At 42.4% G+C, this 23,956-nt stretch overlaps 1 protein-coding gene across 1 annotated transcript in view; it reads right to left on the reverse strand.

Moving 5' to 3' along the window:
- Window positions 1–23,956, reverse strand: part of UNC80 (unc-80 homolog, NALCN channel complex subunit) — a 5,631,640-nt gene that overhangs the window by 3,908,953 nt on the left and 1,698,731 nt on the right. Inside the window, exon 16 of the mRNA XM_044060513.1 lies at window positions 12,018–12,166. Within this exon, the coding sequence (XP_043916448.1) occupies window positions 12,018–12,166 (149 nt within the window). The remainder of the gene's footprint in view (window positions 1–12,017; window positions 12,167–23,956) is intronic.

The raw sequence follows: 23,956 nt of genomic DNA on the forward strand, positions 1-23,956 counted from the left end.
GGTACAAAACTGTACTATGTTCTTCGTTCCCTTGCTGCAGTCCTGAATCCCAAAGCAGAGGTAAGGAGGCTGGCAAATTATAAAGTAGCAGGAGCTGACAACATACCTTGTAAAACAGCTGTGGCAAAACCAGCTCTAGACTTAGAGTATATAGGCAGGTGATAATGCCTAGAGAAAGTATGCACTGAACTCCAAGTAGCTGCTTCCAGAATATCCTTAGTTGCCACCCCTTAGAAATGCTGTTGAAGTGGCAGTAGCCCTAGTGGAATGAGGCCTAATCCCAGCTGGAACCTCTTTGCCATGATGGGAATAACAAAATGCAATGCAAAAGCCAATCCACCTAGAAATAGTTTGTTTTGACACAGGCTTGCCCTGTGAACTTAAAGCAAAAGAAACAAGTAACTGTTGAGACTGCCTAAAATCTTTAGTCCTGCTCAAATAATAACGCAATTGCCTGTGTACATCTAAAGTGTGCAAAATCTTTTCCCCTTTATTTTGAGGATCTGCAAAGAACGTAGGCAAATGAATAGTTTGGTTTAAAGCCACACTAGAAACCACCTTAGGCATAAAGGAAGGATTAGTGCGTAATGATACCCTGTCCTTATGTTAAGTCAAAATGGGCTCTACTGCCATAAGGGCCTGCAACTCAGACACCCTTCTTGCAGAAGTAATAGCCAACAGAAAAGCAGTCTTCCATGACAAATATTTCAATTCAGCAGTAGCTGCCGGCTCAAAAGGTTGTAGAGTAAGTTTTTCCAACACAAAATTGAGATCCCAAGCAGGAGTAGGAGCTCTACGTGGGGTCTTATATTCTTTGCCCCTCTAAGAAACTGCTTGAACAAAGGATGCGAAAACAAAGGTGGATCACAATCATAGTGAGCTGAAATTGCTGCAGCATGAATCTTTATGGAAGAGAAAGACAAACCTTTGTCCAATAACTCAGTAAGATATTGAAGAGCCACACTCAAATTAGGCTCTGAAATCTCCAAATTCTTTGCTGTACACCAAAATAAAAATCTCTTCCATTTTTCTGCGTACACTCTCCTAGTACTAGGCCTTCTAGCTTCCATAATCACATTTAAAACTTGTTGAGGAAGCTGAGACCTTCCATGTTTCAATACAGAATATGCCAAGCTGTGAGATGGAGAGATTGAAGCTTGACATTGAGCAGATGACCGTCCTTCTGAGATAACAGATGAGGAATCAGAGGTAAAGGCCATGGAGGCTTCTTTACAAGACTCCTTAGAAGTGGGTACCAGTGTTGCCGAGGCCAATCTGGAGCTATCAAAATCATCCTTGGCCTGTCCTGTCTGACCTTTAGTAATACCTTTGGAAGAAGAGGTAGAGGTGGAAAAGCATAGACATGAAGGTTTTTCCAACTGAAAGACAGAGCATCCACTTTCCAAGCTGTGTGATGAAACCCCTTTGTGCAATACTTTGGCAGCTGGTGGTTTAGTGGAGAAGCGAACAGATCTATGTCTGGAGTTCCCCATGACACTGTCAATTTCTGAAATACATGAAGATCCAGTTTCCACGGGATCCATGATTTGTCTGCTTAATACATCTGCTAGGAGTTCTGTGCTCCTGGCAGAAACCTTGCCTGAAGAGTCAGTTGCAGGCTTAACGCAGTCTCCCATAAAATCATTGCTTGCCTGCATAGAGGATAAGAATGTGTTCCCCCTTGCTCGTTGATGTACCACATGACAGTTGTGTTGTCTGTCAGAATCAACACCTGCCCTGGAAGAAGTAACTCCTTGAACGCCATCAATGCAAACTGGACTGCTAACATCTCCTTCATGTTGATATGTAGATGCTGTAGTCTGGCAGGCCACTTGTCTTGTATCCACTTTCCATTTAGATGAGCTCCCCAAGCAGTGTCCGAGGCATCTGTCGTTAAAATCTGACTCGCCTCTGGCGGGTCACAGAGAGTCCCTTGTTTAGGTGACATTCCTGAGCCCACCACAAGAATTCCTTTTGAAGGCAAGGTATTATTTGAATGACAGTGTCCAAATCTTGGCAGTGCTGTGTCCATACATTTTGAGATACCATTGCAGCTTCCTCATATGCAGTTTGGCATTGGGAAGCACCAGAATACAAGATGCCATGAACCCTAATGCTTGAAGGACTGTCCTTGCAGTCAGCACGGACTGATGAGATAGTTGATGGAAGTAAAGTGACAGACTCTTTTGTTTGTCCGAAGGCCATCTGGGCTGCTGTATTCAGTCTCACACCCAGAAAGCACATGTCTTGAGAGGGTACTAGACTGGACTTTATTTCGTTCACAGAATACCCTAGGCATCTTAGCACTGCTATGACATATTCCAGATGCTGTAGAAGGTGTTCCTTTTCTTGAGCCAGAATCAGGCAGTCGTCCAAGTAAGGATAAATTTGAATGCCTTGAAGCCTGAAGTAAGCTATCACTGGAGCCAGAACCTTTGTGAATACTCTTAGATAAGCCAAAGGGCAAAGCAGAGAACTGATAATGAAAATCTCCAGTTAGATACTTTCTGCAACTTAGTCTTATGGGCACATGAAGGTAAGCTTCCTTGAGATCCAAAGTTACCATCCAATGATCCTTGCCCAGCAGAGGTAACAGTTGCTGTAACGTCAACATCTTGAACTTGGGAATGTCCAGATAAGTGTTGAGGATAGATAAATCCAAAATTGGTCTCCACGTGTTCCCCTTCTTTGGTACTAGGAACAGGCGAGAATAAAATCGAAGCCCCTTTCTGACACAGGGACTGGCTGAATAGCCCCTATCTGGAGTAACTGAGAAACTTGCTTGAGAGCCTCTTTTCTTTGTGGAGGAGGAACATCTGGCATGCCTTTGAAAGGGGCATTGTGTGGAAATAAAATCTGTACCCGTGATGAATGATATCCAGCACCCATCTGTCTTGAGTGATTAAATCCCAATTTTCTTTGAAAAGAGACAATCTTCCTCCTCTGCCAGGCGAGTCCACTGGCAGGTCATTGGTTCTGCCCTGCCCTCACCAGAAGTCTGAGCAGGTGAACTGTCTGATCTAGATCTACCCCTAGACTGGGAACCATAAGCAGGATATGTCCACCCCTTAGCAGGCCAATTTCTACTAAACTTGAGGCTGCACCTGCAAAAAATCCTTAACAGTCTGCATAGACTTAGCTTTGTCCTCCATTTTCTTTAAAACTGCTTCCACAGGCGGTCCAAACAACACATCAGACTGTAAAGGAGCATCCAAAATCCTGGTCTTAACATGCTCAACTAAATTCTGATCCTTCAACCATGCATGTCTGCGAAGAACAGAACTAGTAGCAGCCACCCTCGAGGAGGCCTGAACAGCATCAAAACCACACTGCAAAGAATGCTTACCCACTTGTTCAGACACATGAACCAAATCCAGCAAAAGGAGATAATTCTGATATTTCAGCATATGAAATTGACGCCTCTTTATCAGAGGGTACAGGATTTTTAACAACAGAAGCTTTAACACCTTTAGGCCCCTGAGAAACAGTTTCTGGGTCCGCCCTGGGACTCTTAAACAAATACTCCTATAATACCTATCAGGCTTAACAGGAGCAGGAGGCAAGGAATCAGGGTTCAGAGAAGCCTCTGCAAAACATCCTCCACCACATTCAACACAGGAGGAATAGCTAAGGGCCTATGCTGAGGCAAAACAAGAATTCCCTAAGCCTTTTGAGTCAGAGTAATCTTGGCCTTCCCATTTAAAGTGCTCCCTCATGGAGTGAAGAGTCTCAGAAAATGAAAAATCCTCAGGAGGAGAAGCTGAAGGAGTGGAATCATCCACATCAGAATCAGAATAAGCAGGAAACTCTTGCAAGTCTTCCACAGAAGACTCTGAAGCCTGTGAACACTGTTCAAAACTATCAAACTCCTGTTCCACCCTCGGCCTCTTATCAGGTGGGGCATAGAACCTCTAATCAGAGTAATCAAATCTTCAGCCATTTTAAGCATATGTTTCTTAGGCACAGAGGGAGAAGCCCTACAGAAGCTGAACTTGGCCTTCCTCTAAAAGAAGCTTTGGAAACAGAAGGAGAGGCCCTAACTACCTTGGGAAGAGAGGTAAGAACAGTTACCCCCTCAGCCTGGCCTACTTCCTGAGAGGGCACATCCTGTAACAGTAAAGTATCAGCCTGAGACTCCATAGAGACTTCTTAGATGAAGAGCATCCGCATTCCCAAACACTAACCTAGCACAATCAAGCCTCCTCTTAATAGTGCGCTTATTAAATCTAGCACAAGAGCGGCAACCAACAACGTCGTGCTCAGGCCCTAAACAAGGTATACACAATGTATGATAATCCCTATGCGGTATCTGCTTCCCACAAGAAATACAGTTATTCACTTTTTCTGACATCCGGTAATATACTGAGGCAAGAAAAACAAAATGTTACTTAGCCAACTCTGTACTCGGTCTGAAACTCCAACCTGCACAAATTGCTTCTGCATCGGACCATGCGAAATGACGCCGGTCATGCGCATTAGTACGCCATGACCGGCGGACTGCAGCAAGGGAAGACGAAGAACATCATCTCCACTTACTAGCATAGGTTTTTCTGGTAGTAGATTTGTGTGAAGAAAGGATGATTTCACGCACTGGCTGAGAAATATGCGGAAGCCAAGCTGTGAGGTTGAGAGATTTAAGGGATTGGTTCAGCCCGCCCGACTGATGGACCAACAGGTCTGTCACTGGGACCAGCCTTCAGGGCTGCTCCAGTAGGTGACGATGCAGGAATGGGAACCAAATTTGTTGAGGCCAGTAAGGGGCAATGAGGATCATCCTGGAACCCAAAGCGGTCGCTTTCTGAATCAGTTTGGGAATTAAGGGAAAAGGTGGAAATCCATATAGGGACCCTGGGGCCAATCATGTACTAGAGCGTCTCTGGGGGAATGGCCGGGGAGGGGAAAGAGAGTGAAGAAGTCTTCGTACTTGCTGTTGAGAGGGGTTGCAAAAAGGTCGCAGCAAGGTTGACCCCATCTGCGGAAAATCTTGTCCGCTACTAACTGATTGAGAGACCACTCGTGAGGCATGAGAATGGCTCTGCTTAGCTTGTCTGCTATGACGTTGGGCTTCCCGGGGATGTGCGTTGCTATCAGAAACCGTTGGGAAGAGATCGCCCACTGCCAGAGTCTGAGTGCTTCTCGACATAAGTGATAGGACCTGGTTCCGCCCTGCTTGTTGATGTACCACACTACAGACATATTGTCCGTTTGAACTGCAATAGTCCCGGTATGTAGAGAGTCCTGAAGAGCTTGCAACGCTAAAAGTACTGCTCTCATCTCCAAGACATTTATGTGCAGGTGGTATTCTAGGGGTTGCCAAGAACCCTGGGCAGTCCTGCCCTGAAAATACCCTCCCCACCCTATCAGGGAGGCATCTGTGGTCACCGTGGCAACAGGAGGAGGAAGAACAAACGGTCTGCCCTGGAGAACTAGAGGGGAGACCATCCACCAAGCCAGGTGGTCTTTGCATGTTTGAGTGATTATTATCCTGTGGGACATTGGAAGTTGTTGAAAGGACCATTGGGTAAACAGCATCCACTGGAGGATCCACACGTGAAAACGAGCCAGGGGGACTAAAATGATCGCTGCTGCCATGAGACCCAATGTCTTTAGTACAAATCTGGCCTGAATCATCTTGCACTGTAGTAGGACCTGCACATGGCGAATGTCTGATACTCTGGAGGAAGTTTTGCAGATAGATCTTTTGTATTTAATTCTGCGCCTATAAAGGTTATAGACTGACAAGGCGACAATGCAGACTTTTCGAAATTTATTGATATACCTAGCTTGGAGCAAATCTGGATGGTATAGTCCCTGGCTTGCAATAGCTGATGCCTGGTGGAAGCAGTAAGGAGCCAGTTGTCTAGATATGGAAACACCTGGAATCCCCGTCATCTCAGCTGAGCCGTAACCACTGCCATGCATTTGGTGAACACCCTGGGGGCCGTGGTGAGACCAAAGGGCAGGGCTCTGAATTGATAGTGACTGGCTCCCAGCCGGAAGCGGAGAAACCTTCTGGAACGCCTGTCCATTTTTATATGGTAGTACGCATCCTGAAGGGTCTATGGAGCACATCCAATTGTCCTAACCCAAGAAGGGTAGAATGGACTGGAGCGTGACCATCCGGAACTTCGTTCTTTGAACAGACTTGTTTAATCTGCTGAGATCCAAAATGGGTCTCCAGTCCCCTGTCTTTTTTGGTACCAAAAAGAACTTGGAGTAAGTCCCGGATCCTAGCTGGTCTGCTGGGACTGGCTGGATCATCCTCTTATCTAGCAGCTTTGAAATTTCTAAAACTGCTTGATCCCTTAGAGCAGGTGGGACATCTGGAAGGGATCTGTTTGTCTGTACAGGGGTGCGGACGAAGGGAATTTTGTAACCTTCGGATATGATAGACTGTACCCAACAGTCTTGTGTGAGGAGTTGCCAGGCTTCTGGGTACAGTGACAATCTTCCCCCGACTGCCTCCGAAGGTGGACAGTCGGGCAGCCCCTCAGGTGTGCTGGAAGGGTTTGTCAGAGAAAAATTCTCTGCTACCCTGATTTTGCGGACCCCCTCTGCCCCTAGGGCAGCGTCTATTATTGTTTCCTCCTCTGCCCCTGGAGGAAAACTCACCACGTGTGTCAGGCACGACTCTCTGGGGTTTACGAAACCACATTTTTCCACTCTTCTGACCTTTGGGGTATGGTCTGGAGGGAGTAGAAAAACGGACTCCCACGGCAGAGAGAGTCTTGCCTTCCTGCTCACACCTGGTAAGTGTATCTTTCACCTGTGGTCCAAACAAAGCCGAACCATCGAAGGGGGTATTGGTGAAGGATGCCTTAAAGGGGTCAGCAAAGTTACATAACCGCATCCAGGCGTGTCTTCTCAAAGCCACGTCTGTACCTGCAGCCCTACTCGCACCATTGGCCGCATAAGAAATGAGCCGCATGGAGGAGTTAACTATGGAATTTAAGGTCGCCAGCTGGGAGTTAACCTTATCCTGAGACCCCACAGCCGATGGATCCTGAAGGGTATCACCCAGTTCTTTGAGAAGATCCCTCTGAAGTCGGGTGAAATGGCACAGATAATTCAGCGACCACATAGCAAAGGTCGCTGAAGAGAACATCCGCTTCCCGTACCTGTCCATTGTCCTACACTCTTTATTAGGAGGATGTACAGGCACCGAAGGGTCAGCCAACTCCTTCTTAGTGGCCGCTGCCATCACCATGGCATCAACCGGGACCCCTTAGCTATAAACTGTTTATCCGATGGGGCTGTAATAAATTTAGCGGGCCTATGGGGAGTTGGTTCTATTGCGTCCGGGGCTGTCCACGCCTTCCGAGCAACCACTTCCATGAGCGGGTCAAAAGCCGGAGACACCCAGGAGGTGGAAGGGTGAGAACCAAACGCGTCCAGGTACACAGACTCATCCTCAGAAGGGTTAAGGGCAGTCCAATTCCCCCTCTGCTTAAGGATCTCCAGGATGTCTGAAAAGGAGACATCCTCAGAGGGGGACCTTGGGGACCCTTCCGAATCCTCCAAGTCGGTGTCAGACGTGACTGACTCGGGGGAGTCAACATGTTTCCTCTTATATGTTTTCTTCTGAGGGGGCTCCTCCAAATGATTGGGGGAGGCCTTGGAAGAGGAAGATACCCCCAGTGGGGCGACCTGGAGAGTTTGCTCTCCACGCTTGGGGTCAGGAGGGTGGACAGAGACCGAAGCAGGCACCATGGGGGAGGAGTCGAAGGGGTCGATCATGGATCCGACCCAGGAGTCAGTACGCTCCTTATGACCTCGAAGGCTCCCCAATCAGGCAGAGAGGAAGGTCCCAGCTCCGAAGAGATGAAAACCCCTCCCGGCACCGAGAGTGACGGCTCGGAGGCCGATGTCGGGGCCGAGCTCACCTGCGCCGAGGCACCGAGAGGGAGAACAGGGTCGGACAAGGGTCCAATGCCACTCGCCCCCTCGGAGCCAACGAGGGAGTCTCGACGCCCGGATCCCTCCATGGATGGAACCAATGAAGAGGGAGCCAAAATGTGTGGTATCGGCTCCGACGATTCGAGCCCCAACGAGCTCCGGCTCCGAACACAGTGGTAGAATCGGAGGAGGAACTGATGAAGATACAGGGATAGCCGCAGTCTGTTGAGAAGGGCTAGTCAACATTTGGGCCAATGGCTGTGACTTTAAGAGCCTACTGACCACCCTCTCGAGGTTGTGATCAGACAGCCTGGAGGACCGAGAGGAGTGGGACCTGTGGCTCCGCTCCGACTGTAGTAACGGAGACCTCGGAGCCGAACGAACAGGCTCCAAAGAGGGAGACCTCGAGCATTTTCAGCTCACAGAAGGCTCCGATACTAAGGCCGGAGCCGACTGAGGTCTCGAAGTGTCGGTTCCAGCCAGAACCGACGAGGAGGCAGGAGCTCCACTCGGCGATGGCTCCGAACAGGGAGCCGACGGCTTAGTGGGCTTGGAGGGTTTACCCGACGAAGGCTTAGTCGGGGACCCTTCAGGCTTAAGCAAGCCCCTCAAAATAAGTTTGTTCCTACACTCCTGCAGGACTCTTGGACTGAAAACATGACAGAACGCACAAGAGTCCTGCAGGTGTAGGGGGCCCAAACAATACACACAAGAAGTGTGACCGTCTGTCAGAGACATCTTCTGACAGCACGAGTCACACTTCTTGAAACCTGAGACCCTAGTATCCTTAGACATAATGAAAAGTAGAAAAAAAGGATACCAAGGGAACAGGTAACTAGTGCTTTAAACACTACACACACACACGCACTACTAAAAAACTAACACCAACAATATAATAGTAATATAATAATACTACTAAATATATCTAACTATTACTATAAAGTAGAGTATATATAAAAAAGTAGTAGAATAAGAATAAAAACACTACTGATTATATACAACTAACCCTAGAGGGTAGAATATATATAAGAAAAACTAACGCTACCCTAACAGGAGGGGGGAGGGGGGGAACTCTGAAAAAGTACAGTAAAAGTTTTTAAAAGGGGGTTTCTCAAGGGTTTAGAAAGGGAAACACTAAGAGACAATATCTAATAAGAAAAAACTATATATATATATATATATATATATATATATATATATATATATATATATATAAAATAAAACGCTAGAAAAGAGTTATATAACCTGGAGCCGGTAAATTCGCAACCTCGTAGCTGAAGCGGCAAACGAGATCTGGGTATCTGATGCCTAGCATTGTGGGATAGGGGGAGGACCTTGAGCTGGTAAATAGCTCTCGAGCTTTAGCATAAGGCCGAGTCGGAGCCGAGGATCGTCTCCGAACCCATCCAGCAAGAATGAAGGCGAGATTGACAACTTAACATGGATAAGTTTATTGGGAAAAATCAGATCTGAAAGTTTTGTTAATTTTGGAGGAGGAGCTGAGGAAGCCGAATGTGCTGGAGACCTTTTCTTGGGCACTTTTGACTTTTCCTTTACTTTCTCTTTCTCTCCTTCTCTAGGCTTTTTGGGTCTGCAATGATCAGTTGGTTTCTTAGCCAGTGGAAAGGAAAACAGAAGGCCAAGAGGACAGAGAAGGGGTACTTTCTCCTGTACAGTCAGAGAGAAGACCTTTCAACACCCACTTACTCTGGCATTCTACAACTGACTTATGTGCAAATGCTTCACAGATGCTGCACTGAGATTCCAAAATGTGCACCCCTAAACAATAGATGCATTAAAGTGAGCGTCTGAATTAGGCAAACTGTAACCGCAGGCTACACACTTTTTAAATCCTGAAGGTTCTTCTCACATCACTGCAAAAGTAAACACAAAGGTAGGACAGCCAAAAATTTTAAGCTCAATGGGGAGAGGGGACCCAAATGTCAAGAGAAAAGGGGAAAGAGGAGCACTGCCTAAAGGCACTGGAGAAAGGAAGAGACAACCCAAAATAGACTTTTATATATATCTATATTTATCTCTCTAAATATCTATACATATCTGTGTGTGGGTATGTGTGTACGTGAGAGAGCAGAGAATGTTAGAAAAGTATATGAAAAGAATTCTTGACCAGAAAAACAGAAAAGTAGTAAAACACTTATTTTCACCCAAAAACACTTGATCACCAAAGACCATATGTGAACCTTACTATGGCAAATGAGATCTGATGTAACTTGCTCATCATAAGGGAATTAAGGGTAAAAGGATGAGCCTGAGCACCAGATCCAAAACTTGAGAGTGGCTGAAGTCAGGTCAGACATGAATCTGAAGACCCATCCATTGAGGAGGAACAGAGAGAAGTGACATAATTTGTTTCTTCATAAATATGTCTGCACTGTTTGCGAACACTGCATTAAACCATAGCTGGTGGTCTGTGACACGTTACATGATTTTTCCTGTTCTAGTCTCCTTCTGATGTTATGGTCACCTTTATTTACAACTGTAGATTTTCCATCTAATTTGTTTCTGATCCCATCAAATTACTGGAAATCTTGTAATATAAATAAAACTTTGGGTCTAAGTGAGAGCACACAAGTGTTGTTTTGATATACGTAGCATAAAGAATAAACTTTCTTCCCAAAGCTGTCTAATTCTTTCCCATCCTTGTTTGAGGAATGAAGTTAGCATTCACAATATGTTTAGTAGTAGAAGACTTAGATAAAGATATCACTGCCACATCTGATTTGTGATAAGATAGCAAGAATTTATGCATCTGAGATGCTTGGGGTCAGACAGCTGACTGTCAGGCATACTGCAAGCTATTAAGAAAACATACTGAAAGGGAGGCAACATGGGGTACATGTGCAGAGTGAGCAAAATCCAGACACAGCAAATCAAAATATTTTTTCTGGGACATAGGAATTTCATTCTGTGTGCAGTGAAATAAATGTTATTAAAAGTGTCACAACCTGACAAAGAAATATAAGCATCAGAAAATAAGTTTTGGTGTAAATTTTGTAATCACAACCCCAAAACTACTAGTCCTAATCCCTAGCAATAATTCCTGACAGAAAATAAACTTTTCTTAATAAAAACTGGTAAAGTGAAAGATATTAACCTCACAGGGCACTTTGGCCCCAAGAAAGTTGTAAAGATTTGACATCCTAACTATTGACTTTACACAGATCTCCACAAGCTGTTTAGAGGTCAGGACTCGTGGAAAGTGCCTTTAAGCTTGGAAGTTGGATATAACCCCATACAGCTTAGGCTACCACAATAGTAATTCAGTGATGAACGTGGATAGATGTTCTTTACCATCATGAATAAAGATGCAAAAATGTTCCATACAAAAAGAAAGATACAAGTGCAATCTCATGACCCAAGATGGGAAAAAGCTAGAAACCACAAAATAACCCACAACAGTCTAAGCAGAAATGAGTTCCCAAGGGGCATTGAGGACTCAGCCAGGAGAGACCAGAAGTTCAGAGCTAATCAGTATAATCTGGCACATCCAGTATCAGAGACAGAGTTCCATGCAAAGTGTTCTTTTCAACAATCTTATGTGACTAAAACTAGAACACTTTCCCCAGAGCAGAGACACTGACAATTGCAAGGGCATTATCATGAGTACTTTAAAAGTACATGCCTCAAATGTTTTGTCAAGTATAGCTTGTGGTAATGTTATATACGAGTACTGAGTTGAAATACTACTACTTAATGTACTACTGATGCTTTTTATTTCAGATTCTTACAAAAAAATCATTAAACTATCTAGTTTCACTTCATACAGGTTTCATGCCTTATGCCACTTAAAACTGGATATGCACCTCTTGCTGGAATGTCTATTTCCCTGGAAGTTGATGTAGGTTGGGAAGAAATGCTGCATATGTATCTAAAGCAATGTGTGGTATCTGTGCACATTTGTGTGATCAAGCAATAGTAAATGGACAGTAAGTAATGCAAGATCTGTGTTGAAGAGCGCTTAGGTCTGTGTATTTATTTTATGTTGATGTGTATTTTGCAATCAGGGTAAACACACAAAGCATCTCATATGTAGGAGGTTTTTAATGTGAACAGTACAATAAAATACTATCTGCTATAAAGAAGCAAAATATTTCTCTTACCAGATTTTCAGGGCTGTGTAGCTCATGAGTTGTAGATGCACACCGGGTTATCAGCGATTTGAACATGCAGCCAACAATTATCGCCTCAACACTATGGGCAGTTGTCTTCTTATCTACTGTAGTGAAATTATTTCCAAATCCTGCCTTATCTGAAATTCATAAGCAGATTTAGGTAATATTCATTCAATGGAAAACTAACTTTAGGACTAAAGTATAAACCATAATGATCACCATAAAAGGATAACCTTAATATTTCTTAATGAGAAAAAAATCAGAAGTAATTTTGAAGTCTGGCAACCATGTTCAAAGTTTCACAAGCAGGACTCCAACTTTATACAGAACAATACTACAATTCTGTTAGAAAGACACAGCACAGCAGTAGTGAGAAAGTGTCCTTACATGATAAAATATATTGTGACCATCATAGCTGAGTACCAATGTAAAACATTTTTGTCCTCTACCTAATATCAAGACATGGGGACCAGCTTGGTGCTCAAAAACTATTTATTCCTTCGAGGGTTCGAATCTGGGAGGTCCCCCCCTCCCCAAAAAAAAATGGCATCATGCTACAGCACTTTGCATCTTTACAGCACAAAACCTGCCCCTCTCCAAGAAAGAAAATCTAAGCAATAGTCACTCTGATCATACACTTCCCTCCCCAGACAGACCTCAAGGACTCTGACGGTTAATCCAGCCTTTGTCATCAGCAACACAGACAGGAGCTCCCCCTCTCTGCAACTATCCTTGTAGAATTAATATGCATCACTGCAAATAGTTGGTGGTTAAAATCCGCAACAATTCACAAAAATCGAGTATCTTCTACAAAAAAATAATCACTAGAAAATACATACACATATTTATACATACATCTCTCTCTCCATATATATAAATATATATATACAAATATACATGCGTGTGTTTTATATATATATATATATACACACACACACACACACACACACACACACACACACACACACACACAAATACATATATACAGGTCGTTGTCAAAATTACAAAATGCCAGAAGCATGAACCTTAAAACATTGAGACCACAGCCTTAAAATGTTAAAATCATGAAACTTTAAAACAACAAACTAGAAATTTATTTATTTATTTATCTGACATTTGTTGACTGGATTAGTCTGACTAGGCAGATGCCCCTTTTCAGCAGACACTTGAGGAGAAAAGCTCTAAATGCACAGTACAAAAATTAACAACACAATAAGTATAATGGTAGTAACATTCAGTAAAACAGCAATCACATATGGTTTTCTACTTTACATAGTCACAGAAATAGAAATATAATGCAGTATAACAGTAATTACAATACAGTTTCTTCATATGCATAGTCACAGTAATATTTCTTACAGATATAAGGCAAGTGGAATTAGATTAATAGAAGGGAAATGTGTTATTTAAAGCAGACGGGAGAAGTACATTAAGTAGGGTCAGTGCTGAGGCAAGTCCTAGAGTTTAACAGAAAGTCTTTTAATGTTTTTTGAAACAGTTTGTGTTGGAAATCATTCTTAAATATGAAGGTAATTTATTCCAAGCAGGGGAAACAGAGTGATTACAGAGAAGTTTGCCAGTAGTTTTCTTGGGTTTGTAGATCTGCAGGTGGTGGTGTTCTGAGCTGCTTAGTGTATGGTTAGGTATGTAAGAGAGAAGAGTGTTGAGAGAGTAGGACAGGAGTGGGGTTGGTTTAAGATGGAGTGAGTCAAATGTAGTTGAGGCAGTAGCAGTTGATGAAGCAATTCTAGCCACTGCAGTTTTTTTTTTACAAATTGACAATAGTGTGAGCAGCAGGGTTGGTTAGTGGCAAATCTAAAAACTTTATTATAACTGAGTTCAAGTTTTGTGAACAAATTTGTATGAAGGTTAGGAAGGATTGGGGCGGCATATAATAGTGTGGGTAGTAGATAGGCTTGTGCTAGTGTGAATTTGGATTAATCTGTGAGGAATCTTTTGTTTCTGTAGAGAAGGCCAAGTTTCTGAGGAGTTTTAATGCAGTTTTGGATGTGAAGATCAAATTTTAGTTGGTCATCAGTAATGATCCCCTAGTAGTTTAGTGTGGGGTTCAACCTTGATAGTTGTGTTGTTTAGGGAGGAGACACTAAAAGTGTTGGAGAGATGTAGGGAGGAAGAAGAGGAGTTTAGTTTTATTTGGGTTAAGTAGGAGTTGCTTGGATTTTAGTCATTTTTCAACTAAGTGAAGAGATTCTTGGGTAAGGGAAAGCAGGTGGGGAAGACTGTCAGAGGCAGAAGTAATTGTAGAGTCATCAGCATATTGTATTAAAGAGGAGTTAGGACAGGAACGATAGAGATTGTTAGTGAAAATGTTGAATAGTAGGGGTCTGAGGATAGAACCTTGGAGAACCCTGGTTTGGACTTGGAAGAAAGAGGAGGTTGCAGACAGCCAGACTGAAATATGTTGGAGATAGCTAGAGAACCAGGAAAGAGCAGAGTTGGAGAAATTAAGACCAGAGAGTTTTGGCAGAAGTAGGCTATGGGAGACCGTATCAAATGCTTTTGATAGGTCAAGGAACAGACAGGATACTGATTTGCTGTTGTCTCTAATTTGGAGATAGTTTGTATAAAAGATATTAGTGTAGTGGCTGTACTGTGTTTAGGGTGCAAGCCGTGTTGGGTTTGGGTGAGGAGATTTTCTTGTAGCAGACAACTGAGGAGCTGTTTATGAATGCATTTTTCAAGAATCTTTGATAGGGGAGATAGAATAGCAATTGGTCTGAACTTAGAAGGATTGGTGGAGTTTCCTCCTTTATGAAGGGGGGCAACAAAGAATTTCTTCCAGATATCAGAAACTGTGTTTTCTTGGATGGATCTGTTGATTAGTATGGAGATGGGATATGCAATGTTTTTTGCTGCTAGCTTAAGGAAAAGTGAAGGTAAATCGTCAGCTGAAGGGGAGCGTGTTTTGAGTTTACTGAGAAGTGGTCTAATATATGCAGTGGGGACAGGTTTAAGAGAGAAAGAGGTATAGATGGAGGATGGGGAGGAGAAGTAGTGGGGTAGGTACTGCTGTCTCTTATAATTAATTTCTGAATGGAGTCTATGAAGAAGGAGTTAAGAAGTGTGGCAGTGTCTAAAGCAGAGCTATTAGGGGAGGGGTTAGGTGCAGAGGGCTTACCTGGGTGTAGCAGCTTGTTGACAGTATTCCAGAATTTTAGGGGTTTAGAGTGGGGGGGGTTTCTTTTGGCTTTAGATAAACGTTTTTTTTGTTGTCAAGGTTAACATGTTTTTTACTTAAGTTACATAATTATCTGTAGTACTGAAGACTGGAAGGGGATTTGTTTTTTTGCCAGTTTCTCCAGGTGATATCCCTGTTGTGCATGAGGGTACGAGTATTTTGAGTAAGCCAGGTAGTACGGTTGGATTTAACTCTAGTTTTCCTCACTGGGGCCATGGAGTTTAGAACGTTAAGAAAGATGTTACTGAATTTTAGGACAGCTTCTTCCAGGGAGTGGTCATAAAGGAAGGACCAGATAATGGAAGACATTATACAGTTAAAGGTATCAGGGTTGAAATTTGAAAGTTTGACAGTCTTTGCACTGATAGGATTTGGAGTATGGAGGAGAGTCTGTGGATAGATGCAAGTAGGTGATCACTTACAGAATCAGTGTGTTTGGAGGGGTTGTAGTAGAGGTGGGGGTTGGAAGTGAGGACCAATCAAGTGTAGTGCTAGTATCAGAGTGCTTACTTAGGCGAGTGGGGGTAGTGATTAGTTGGGTGAAGCCATAAAAGTTAATGCTGGGATATGGGGAGTCACAAGAAAGAGAGTTCCAATCAATGTTGACATTGCCCTGTAGTTTCATAAGAAACAGTTTGTGAGATCTAGGACAGAAAGTATTCAAGGGCAGGGATGTTGTTTCCTGGAGGTATGCAGATGGAGACAATGGCTACTTTTTGTGATTATTCAATTTGCAGCTTACAATGAGGATATAATGAATCCCAGAAGACAGAAATTAAAAAAAAATGAAAAAATACACATAGCCTGCAGCCAGAGTAGATCAATCTGAGGTATTTTCGCAAGTCACAATGTAAATCCATCAATGAAACTAAAGTAATTTATTTATTTTTATTTTACATTTGTTAACTGGGATAGTCCGACTGGATACATGTCCATTTTCAGTGGAGGCCCGGGGAGAAAAGCTCCACAAAAATAATAATAATAATAGTACAATGATATTCAGAGAGTGCAAAAGGATGCAGACACATAATTTCAGAAGGTATAACACAGCAGGAATACACTGGCACATGCTAAAGGTTAACAGAATGAGAAAATATATAAAATAGATCATTTCACAAATGTAAAGCACAATAGGAAAACGCTAAAGTATACAGAAAGGTTAAACTCAGCAGGCATAACTGTACATTATGACATGACACAACAGATAAATAGAATGTCTGGCTTGTTAATAGTCCGATAGGTAGAGAAAGACCAAGTTGTTGGATTGGGTTAGTCAGGGTTTAGGCAGGGGCAGATCCAGTTAGTTTTAAAGTATATTTTGAGGCCTTTTTTAAATAGGGGTAGAGATGTTTCTTGGGTCAGAGTTGCAGGAAGTTGGTTCCAAATTTAACAACTGAGTTAGCAAACAGGGAATCCCCTGCTGTGTTGCTGGATTTTAGGATTAGGACTGATAATTTGTTGGGCGAGCAAAATGGTCTGAGAGCATTATGTGGGCTGATAATGCTCTTGAGGGTTGGGGTATTGTCAGGTTGGTTGAGTACTTTGTGTGCTACTGTGAGCTGGTAGAACTCAAAAGGGAAGGAAATTCCAGCCAGTCAAGCTGAGCTAGGTTGTTGCAATGTTGAGTCCTGTATGCCATACTTGTGACAAGTCTAGCTATATGGTAGTAACAGGAGGAGAGTTTGTAGACGTTAGCTTTAGAGAGGTTAGTAAATACTGGAGAGGCATACAGGAGAGTGGAGAGAAGATGGGTTTGTGCAATAGCAACCCTAGCAAAAGGAGTTTGGAAAGATTTGACTTTGTAGAGGGATCCTATTGTTTTTGTTAATGGGCTTAATAGTGTGGTCAATATGCACGTCAAATTTGAGGTTAGCAAGCCAGCACGTAAAACTCTACTGCCAATCATTAGCAGACCGGAGATCCGCTGTGGCGACCCCTAACCGGGAAAAGCTGAAAGACACAAAATCTATTACTACTCCTACGAGCTTAGTTTGTTCAACTGGGGAGATGACTGTGCCATTGTTAGACTTAATAGTGAAAAATGGATGAGTGGATCTATGGGTAGGTGAGAAAAGCAGCAGCTTGGTTTTGTTAGGATTGAGGAGCAGATGTCGATTAGTTAGCCAGTTCTCAATGCTGTTAAAGGTATTCTGGGTTAGGGATAGCAGATTTGTTTGTGAAGTGGAAGAGCAAATCAAGGTAAAATCGTCGGCATATTGGATACAGTGAGCACTTGGAATGGAGTTATGAAGGTTGTTTATGAAGCTAGAGAAGAGGAGGGGACCTACTACAGAGCCCTGAGAGACTGCTAGGGTGACTGGGAGATGGGATGACAGCTTGTCCTGCCATAAGACAGCCTGCTGTCTACCATTTAGGTAGGACTGAAACCATTGTAGTGAGTGATGACCAGGAAGACAGCTTTCAGGGTATTGAGCAGTAGCTGATGGTTGACCATATCAAAGGCCTTAGAGAGGTCCAGAAAGAGTGCTGATGATAGTTTGTTGTTGTTTCGATTAAGGTTGATGACACTGGTAAAAGATAAGAGAGCCGATGTAGTACTATGGTGTGGTCTGAAACCATGCTGGGAGTCTGTGAGTCGTTTATTATGATTAAGGTAGTGCATTAGTTGTTTGTGGACGCATTTTTCAAATATTTTTGCTAGTGGTGAGAGTATGGCTATGGGTCTAAAGTTGGACAATTCTATGGAACTGCCTCCTTTATGTAGAGGTATTACATGTGATATTTTCCATGTTGATGGAATGGTTGCCTCGGAGATGGATCTAGTAATGAGGATTGAGACTGGGAGAGCAATGGCATCTGCAGCTAATTGCAGGTACTCAGCAGGGAGCAACTGCTAGAGTAGTGGGTTTAAGTTTTTTGAGAATGGCGCGGATTAGGGTAGTAGGGATAGGGTGGAAGCTAAAGGAGAGATGAGTCATGGGAATGTTTGAGCTGTCAGGTAAGGCGGAGGAGGTAGGGGGAGGGAGGTTGGGATTGGTAGAAGTGAGTTGGGTGGCTAGTGTCTGGATAGTTTCAGTAAAGAAACAATTGAGTATGTTAGCAATAGTTACTGGTGTTTTGTTGAGGGCTGCTGATGGGGTGGGAGTGGTGGAATGGCCTGCAAGGAGGAGGTTATTTATTCCAGCCCAGAACTTTTGAGGTGTGTTTTGATGCTTTTGTTGTAGGTGGGTATAGTAGTATTTTTTGTCTAATATGATTGATTTTTTAGTGTCATTCTTTATTTGCTGGTATCAGATGAGGTCTATTGGGTCTCTAGAAGTATGCCAAGTGGTCCAAACCTTGTTTCTAAGAGTTATTTTGGTTTTTGTAAGTCTAGTTAGCCATGGGGCAGTTCTAGTTTTGGCACGGATGGTGCGTACAGGAGCATGGGAGTTAAGGATATTGAGGAATTTAGTATTAAAGAAGGCCACGGACTCATCTAGTGGAAGTCTTTTAAGTTCAGACCAGTTGTAAGCACTGAGATCATATATGAATTTGTCTAGGTTAAAGTTTTTTTTTGTTAATGTCACTTTATAGGTGTGGAGATGGGTGTTCTCAGCTTTGTATTTAATGATATAGATGAGGCAATGATCACTTAGGTCATCAGGTAGTGCGCATGAATAGTGCATCTGTGAGTCACCATTCATCAGGATCCAATCTAGGATACTACCTTTGTCTTTATTTTTGCTACACTTAGTGGGGGAGGATATGGTCTGAGTAAACCCATGGAGGTTTATGTGACTGCTGGAGGCTTCGGAGGAACAGGTGTAACAGTCAATGTTAAAGTCGCCTAAGACTATAGCTTCTTGGGGATAATTACAGGCTAGTCAGTGTAAAATATGTTCTAGGGTGCTGACATTCTTTCCATGGGGAATATAAATGTTGACAATATATCTACATTTATTTTTATTTATTTGTAGTTTGGTGATGAGAATTTCAGTGTTATTTACTTGAGGAGGCTGTTGGGTGTCAATAGTGACTGTGAGGTTGGACTTAAATAATACGCTACCCCACCACATTTTTTAGATTTCCTGTCCAACCTAAGGATGTTATATCCTGGGGGAGTTACTTCAGTGTCTTTAGTTGATGGTTTTAACCAGGTTTCAGTAAGACAGAGAATATCTGGGGAGTGGACAGCTAGGAGGGCATGGAGATAGTGGATTTTATTATTTAGGCTTCTGATGTTAAGATGGCAGGCCAGGAAAGAGTTTGGTTGCTTATTTAACAGAGTATAGTAGGCAGGATTGTTAGCCATAGAGCTAGTGTCAGAAGTTGTGGCATTGTTAGGGTTTAGGTGAGGATTGTCAATTGTGGATGGGCCAGGGTCGGGGTGGATGTCACCATCTTTAGTGAGGTTGTAGTTCAGTCGGGTTATAAGTTTCAGAATTTTATTAATATGTTTAAGATATTGCCTGTTTTTTTTTTGGCTAGTGTGACTAGGTCGGAGAGATTAATAATATTTGGGGGGAATGGCTATAGATGAAAGTGCATTACTAAAATGTTCCAACTTCTTAAAAGCAAGAGTAGTAGAGGTTTGGGATTTTGGGCATTTGAGACCCGGATAGAGTTTGTGTTCATATGTTGTGAAGTGGTAAGGTAAGTACAGCATTACTGGAAGTAGAGGGGTGAGAAATTTGGATGCTATTATTGTTACAAATAAGAAAGTGTCAAAAGGAAGTGCTAAATGTAGTAACAAATAAGTGGTTATGGACTCTGCTGTTAGAGTAGGAGAAGAAGAGGAAACTATAAAGTATAGGAATAGAGTAGGGGAAGAGAGGGATGGGCTGTTTAACAGAAAGGTGGAGTCAGTAACATGAGGGTTGTGATTGGATTGAGAAAAAGAGGGAGGGGTAAGGTACAATAAATTTAGCAGTAGTGGGGTTGGGTGGGAATTGGGGAAAAGGAGCAGAGCGGGGCTAACACTGTTGCTAAGGATGGCTTGTTCCAGGTAATGTTCTTATGGCGTATGCCACTTATTTTTAAAATGCATGCAGTTCTACTCTTTAAGTGAGTAGTAGAACAGCACCCTCTTCAGTTATAAAGTAGGCTGTGCCCATCTATATAGAAAATATCATACATATCATTGTCAAGTAAGCCAAGCTCTATTTTAGTTGAAGCCGAGTTTCACACTGAAAAAGAGAATTAATTTAGGAAATCCAACAAGTTCAATAGCTTAACCAAAGCACATAAACACACTTCAAAGTAACCATAAGAGAATATACAAATGAATAGTGACCAACACCACATCAGATCAGCAATATGCAATGTAGACTCACATCCTTAGTAACACAGCAACAGCTGTGACAAATTCATAAGGAAAATACTGCTCCCTCTTCCATACTACTTCACCAAAGCACAAAAGTCGAGCCTACAGCTTATGTTTCTGAGGGGAAGCAGGATGACTGGCTCTCAATTGTAATCAAAGCTCCTCTACACTATTTTGTTCCGATAACAGAACGTTCATAACAGATAGTAAATCAGAGATACAGTGATCTAAAAGGTATCTCACCCTTCTATGCCATGCTTCCACGGAATTTTGAGGAAGGGGCAGAAGCAGTATATTAAGTTTACAAACATTCCAAAACCCTCTTTGTTCGATGTCGGTTATGTCTGTGTATCTCACATTGATGTATTCTGCATTTTTAATTTTGATGTTCTGGGATTTGTTATTTTCTGGTTCATTGTTTTAAAATTTTGTGATTCTAACATTTTGAGGCTGTGGTATCAGTGTTTTAAGGTTTGTGCTTATGGTGTTTCATTATGTTGGCACAGGCCCGTATATCTATATCCATGTGTGTGTGTGTGTGTGTGTGTGTATATATATATATATATATATATATATATATATATATGTATGTATATATATATATATATATATATATACACACATATATGTATATATATATACATTTGTTGATCGGGCTGGTCTCACTGGACATATGCCCATTTTCAGTAGAAGCCCGGGGAGAAAAGCTCCACATAAGCAAGATATTAGCAAGTACAGGTACAGATAAGTAAAAATGTAACAAATTTAGGTACAGTACTATTTTAAGGTGAAGAAATACAAATGTTTTATAGACAAAAATTACTATCAAAGTAGCAGTTAATAAGAAAGAGATTAAACAACAAGCAAGTTTAAAGTGGCACACCAATAAGAAAGAGAAACAAAAAGCACACTAACAAATATAGCAGCTCCAGGTACAGAGTTTAGCATTGAGTCATTCCATTTATCCTATAGTAGCATGGCAACTATAAGCTAGCAAAGAAATATAAAGAATGTCTATACAGATATTTATATGTGATAGCAAGTTAATGCTGCAAGCAGCAAGCTATGCAAGTACATAGTTATAAGAGGATTATATGTAAAAGAGAGTTGTGAAGACTAAAATTAGTATAGGTAGGTATACTCTCTAAGGCATAGAGAGAGTTGGAATAAAATAAAATTAAATAAGAGAGTTGGAATATATATATATATATATATATATATATATATATATATATATATATATATATATATATATATAAACTACCTGTGTCTGACAGCCACTAAGCCCTAAACATAAACCCAACATATTAGTCATAGGAGACTCCACTGCGAGACATACAAATGTGCCCCTCACCAGGCTGGATAAGGAGAAAGTCACGGTTAGTTGTTTGTCAGGTGCCAGAATCTGCCATATCAACCATGCACTGAAGTCTCTCAACAACAGCTACAGTTATGTCATACTCCATGTTGGCATGAATGACGTGAGACGCACCTCCCTGGACTATATGAAGAGAGACATGATCGAGCTTGCTGAATGTGTGTCCCAAGCAGGTATATTCCAAGCCTTAAGCAGCATTCTACCTTCACCCAGAATTATGTCTCAATACAAACAGAAAATGACTGGCTTAGTTTTTGGTGTCATTCCAAGGGGATCCAATACCTGACACCCTGGGAAGACATGATTGACAGACCATGATGCTTTGCCAGAGATGGCCTGCATCTGTCTCTCTTGGACTTCAGGCTTCTGGCAAAGGCTCTTGCCTCCCTCATAGCGCCTTTTTTAGACAATGCCATAAGGTCAAAACTATCTACAAGAAAGTGTCATCAAAATGCAAATTGAAGGTCATGCAGCTAAAGGCTAGGAGTTTAAACATGAAACTGCACTAATTGCAAACATTATTAACCCTGGAAGATGCTGACATTTGTGCAGTCACAGAAACCTGGTTCAAAGCAGCGGAGAGCACCCCAGCCATACCAGGTTACTCATCCTATCATATATTCTGACCCTAAACAGTGGGCAGCAAAGCAAAAGGAGGTGAAGTTGCAATATATATTAAAGACAAACACACCGCCAGGCTGGTCAAACAGTATGACACATAGGAGACACTACAGGTGCAGTTAACCATTGACAAGACCCCTATTTAAATCATAGCTAGCTACAGGCCCCCAACTTTGACTCAAGATGCCCACTCCACCTATCTGGATCTCTTCAAATCTATCAAGATTTAATCCTTTACCATGATCCTGGGTGACTTTAACTATCAAGTACCTGACTGGAAGAACTACTCATGCCAAAACACAAAATTCCAAAGATTACTTGATTTTGCCAATGCAAATGCCTTGGATTAGCTGGTCAACACCCCCACAAAAGGTGATAATATCTTGGACTTGGTATTAACCAACATAAGTAACCACTGCAGCATCCCTACAGTGTCATCCTCCCTGATAAGATCCGACCACAAAGAGGTCACTTTCGAAGTCAACGTCTCCCCCGACCACTCCCCCATCCCCCCCAGCTAGGGTCAAATACAAAAAATTCTCCAAAGCTGATTACTACCTCCTGAGTGATGATATAAACAGTTTCACAGCCCCCCTCCTCCTCCATAGGAACTGGCACATATGTCCAAACCTAAACCAAAGTATTATACAAGCATTAATATAGCTGCATGGAATCAGGAATACCCGACAGGACAAAATCATCCTCCTCAAGGAAGAGTAAACCTGTTTGGTGGACATCTACAATAAACTCTATAATAAAAGGAAAACACTGCTGTCCAAGACCAAGATGGCGTAGATGCCTAATTGAAAGCAATCTCTCCTTAGCCTGAACAAGCAAACAAGAGCACTAGTGAAATCCTCTAAAGCAAACTGGCCACATCAAAACTATAGACAGTCATAAGGTCTCCCTCACATATGTCCGCAATCTCAAAGGAAGCACTCAGATCTGCTCAGAACAGGTGGTCAAGGACATTACATACACAAATGCCGTAAATACAGCTGATCTGCTGGCAGACAGGTTCAGGGAAAACTTCACCCCTCTGTTCCCCATCAGTAAATCAGGACATCTTCAGCACTTGCCCCCCTCCCCTTATCTCTAGGGAGCAAGTCATTACTGCCTTCTCAAAGGCAAAAAATACAGCCTCCTAGGGACCCAATAACATCCCACACTGCATCCTACATCAACTCAGGAAAGAACTTGCAGCACCATTACGCACCCTATTCAACCAAAGCCTGAGTACTGGCTTCATCCTAGCCGCAAGGACAGCCACTGTCAACCCTTTGCACTAAGGTGGACTATCCACCGATCCATGAAATTACAGACCCATCAGCTTAACTAGCCTAATCTGCAAGGCCATGTAACAGATTATCAAGGACCTCATTAACAAGGACATTGGCATTGGTTAGTTTGCAATAAATAATTACAAGATAAACACCTTCCACACTTCCTACACCCTTTACATA

The sequence above is a fragment of the Protopterus annectens genome, chromosome 2.part0, assembly GCF_019279795.1.
Source record: "Protopterus annectens isolate FY-2018-M chromosome 2.part0, PAN1.0, whole genome shotgun sequence".
NCBI classification, from domain to species: domain Eukaryota; kingdom Metazoa; phylum Chordata; order Ceratodontiformes; family Protopteridae; genus Protopterus; species Protopterus annectens.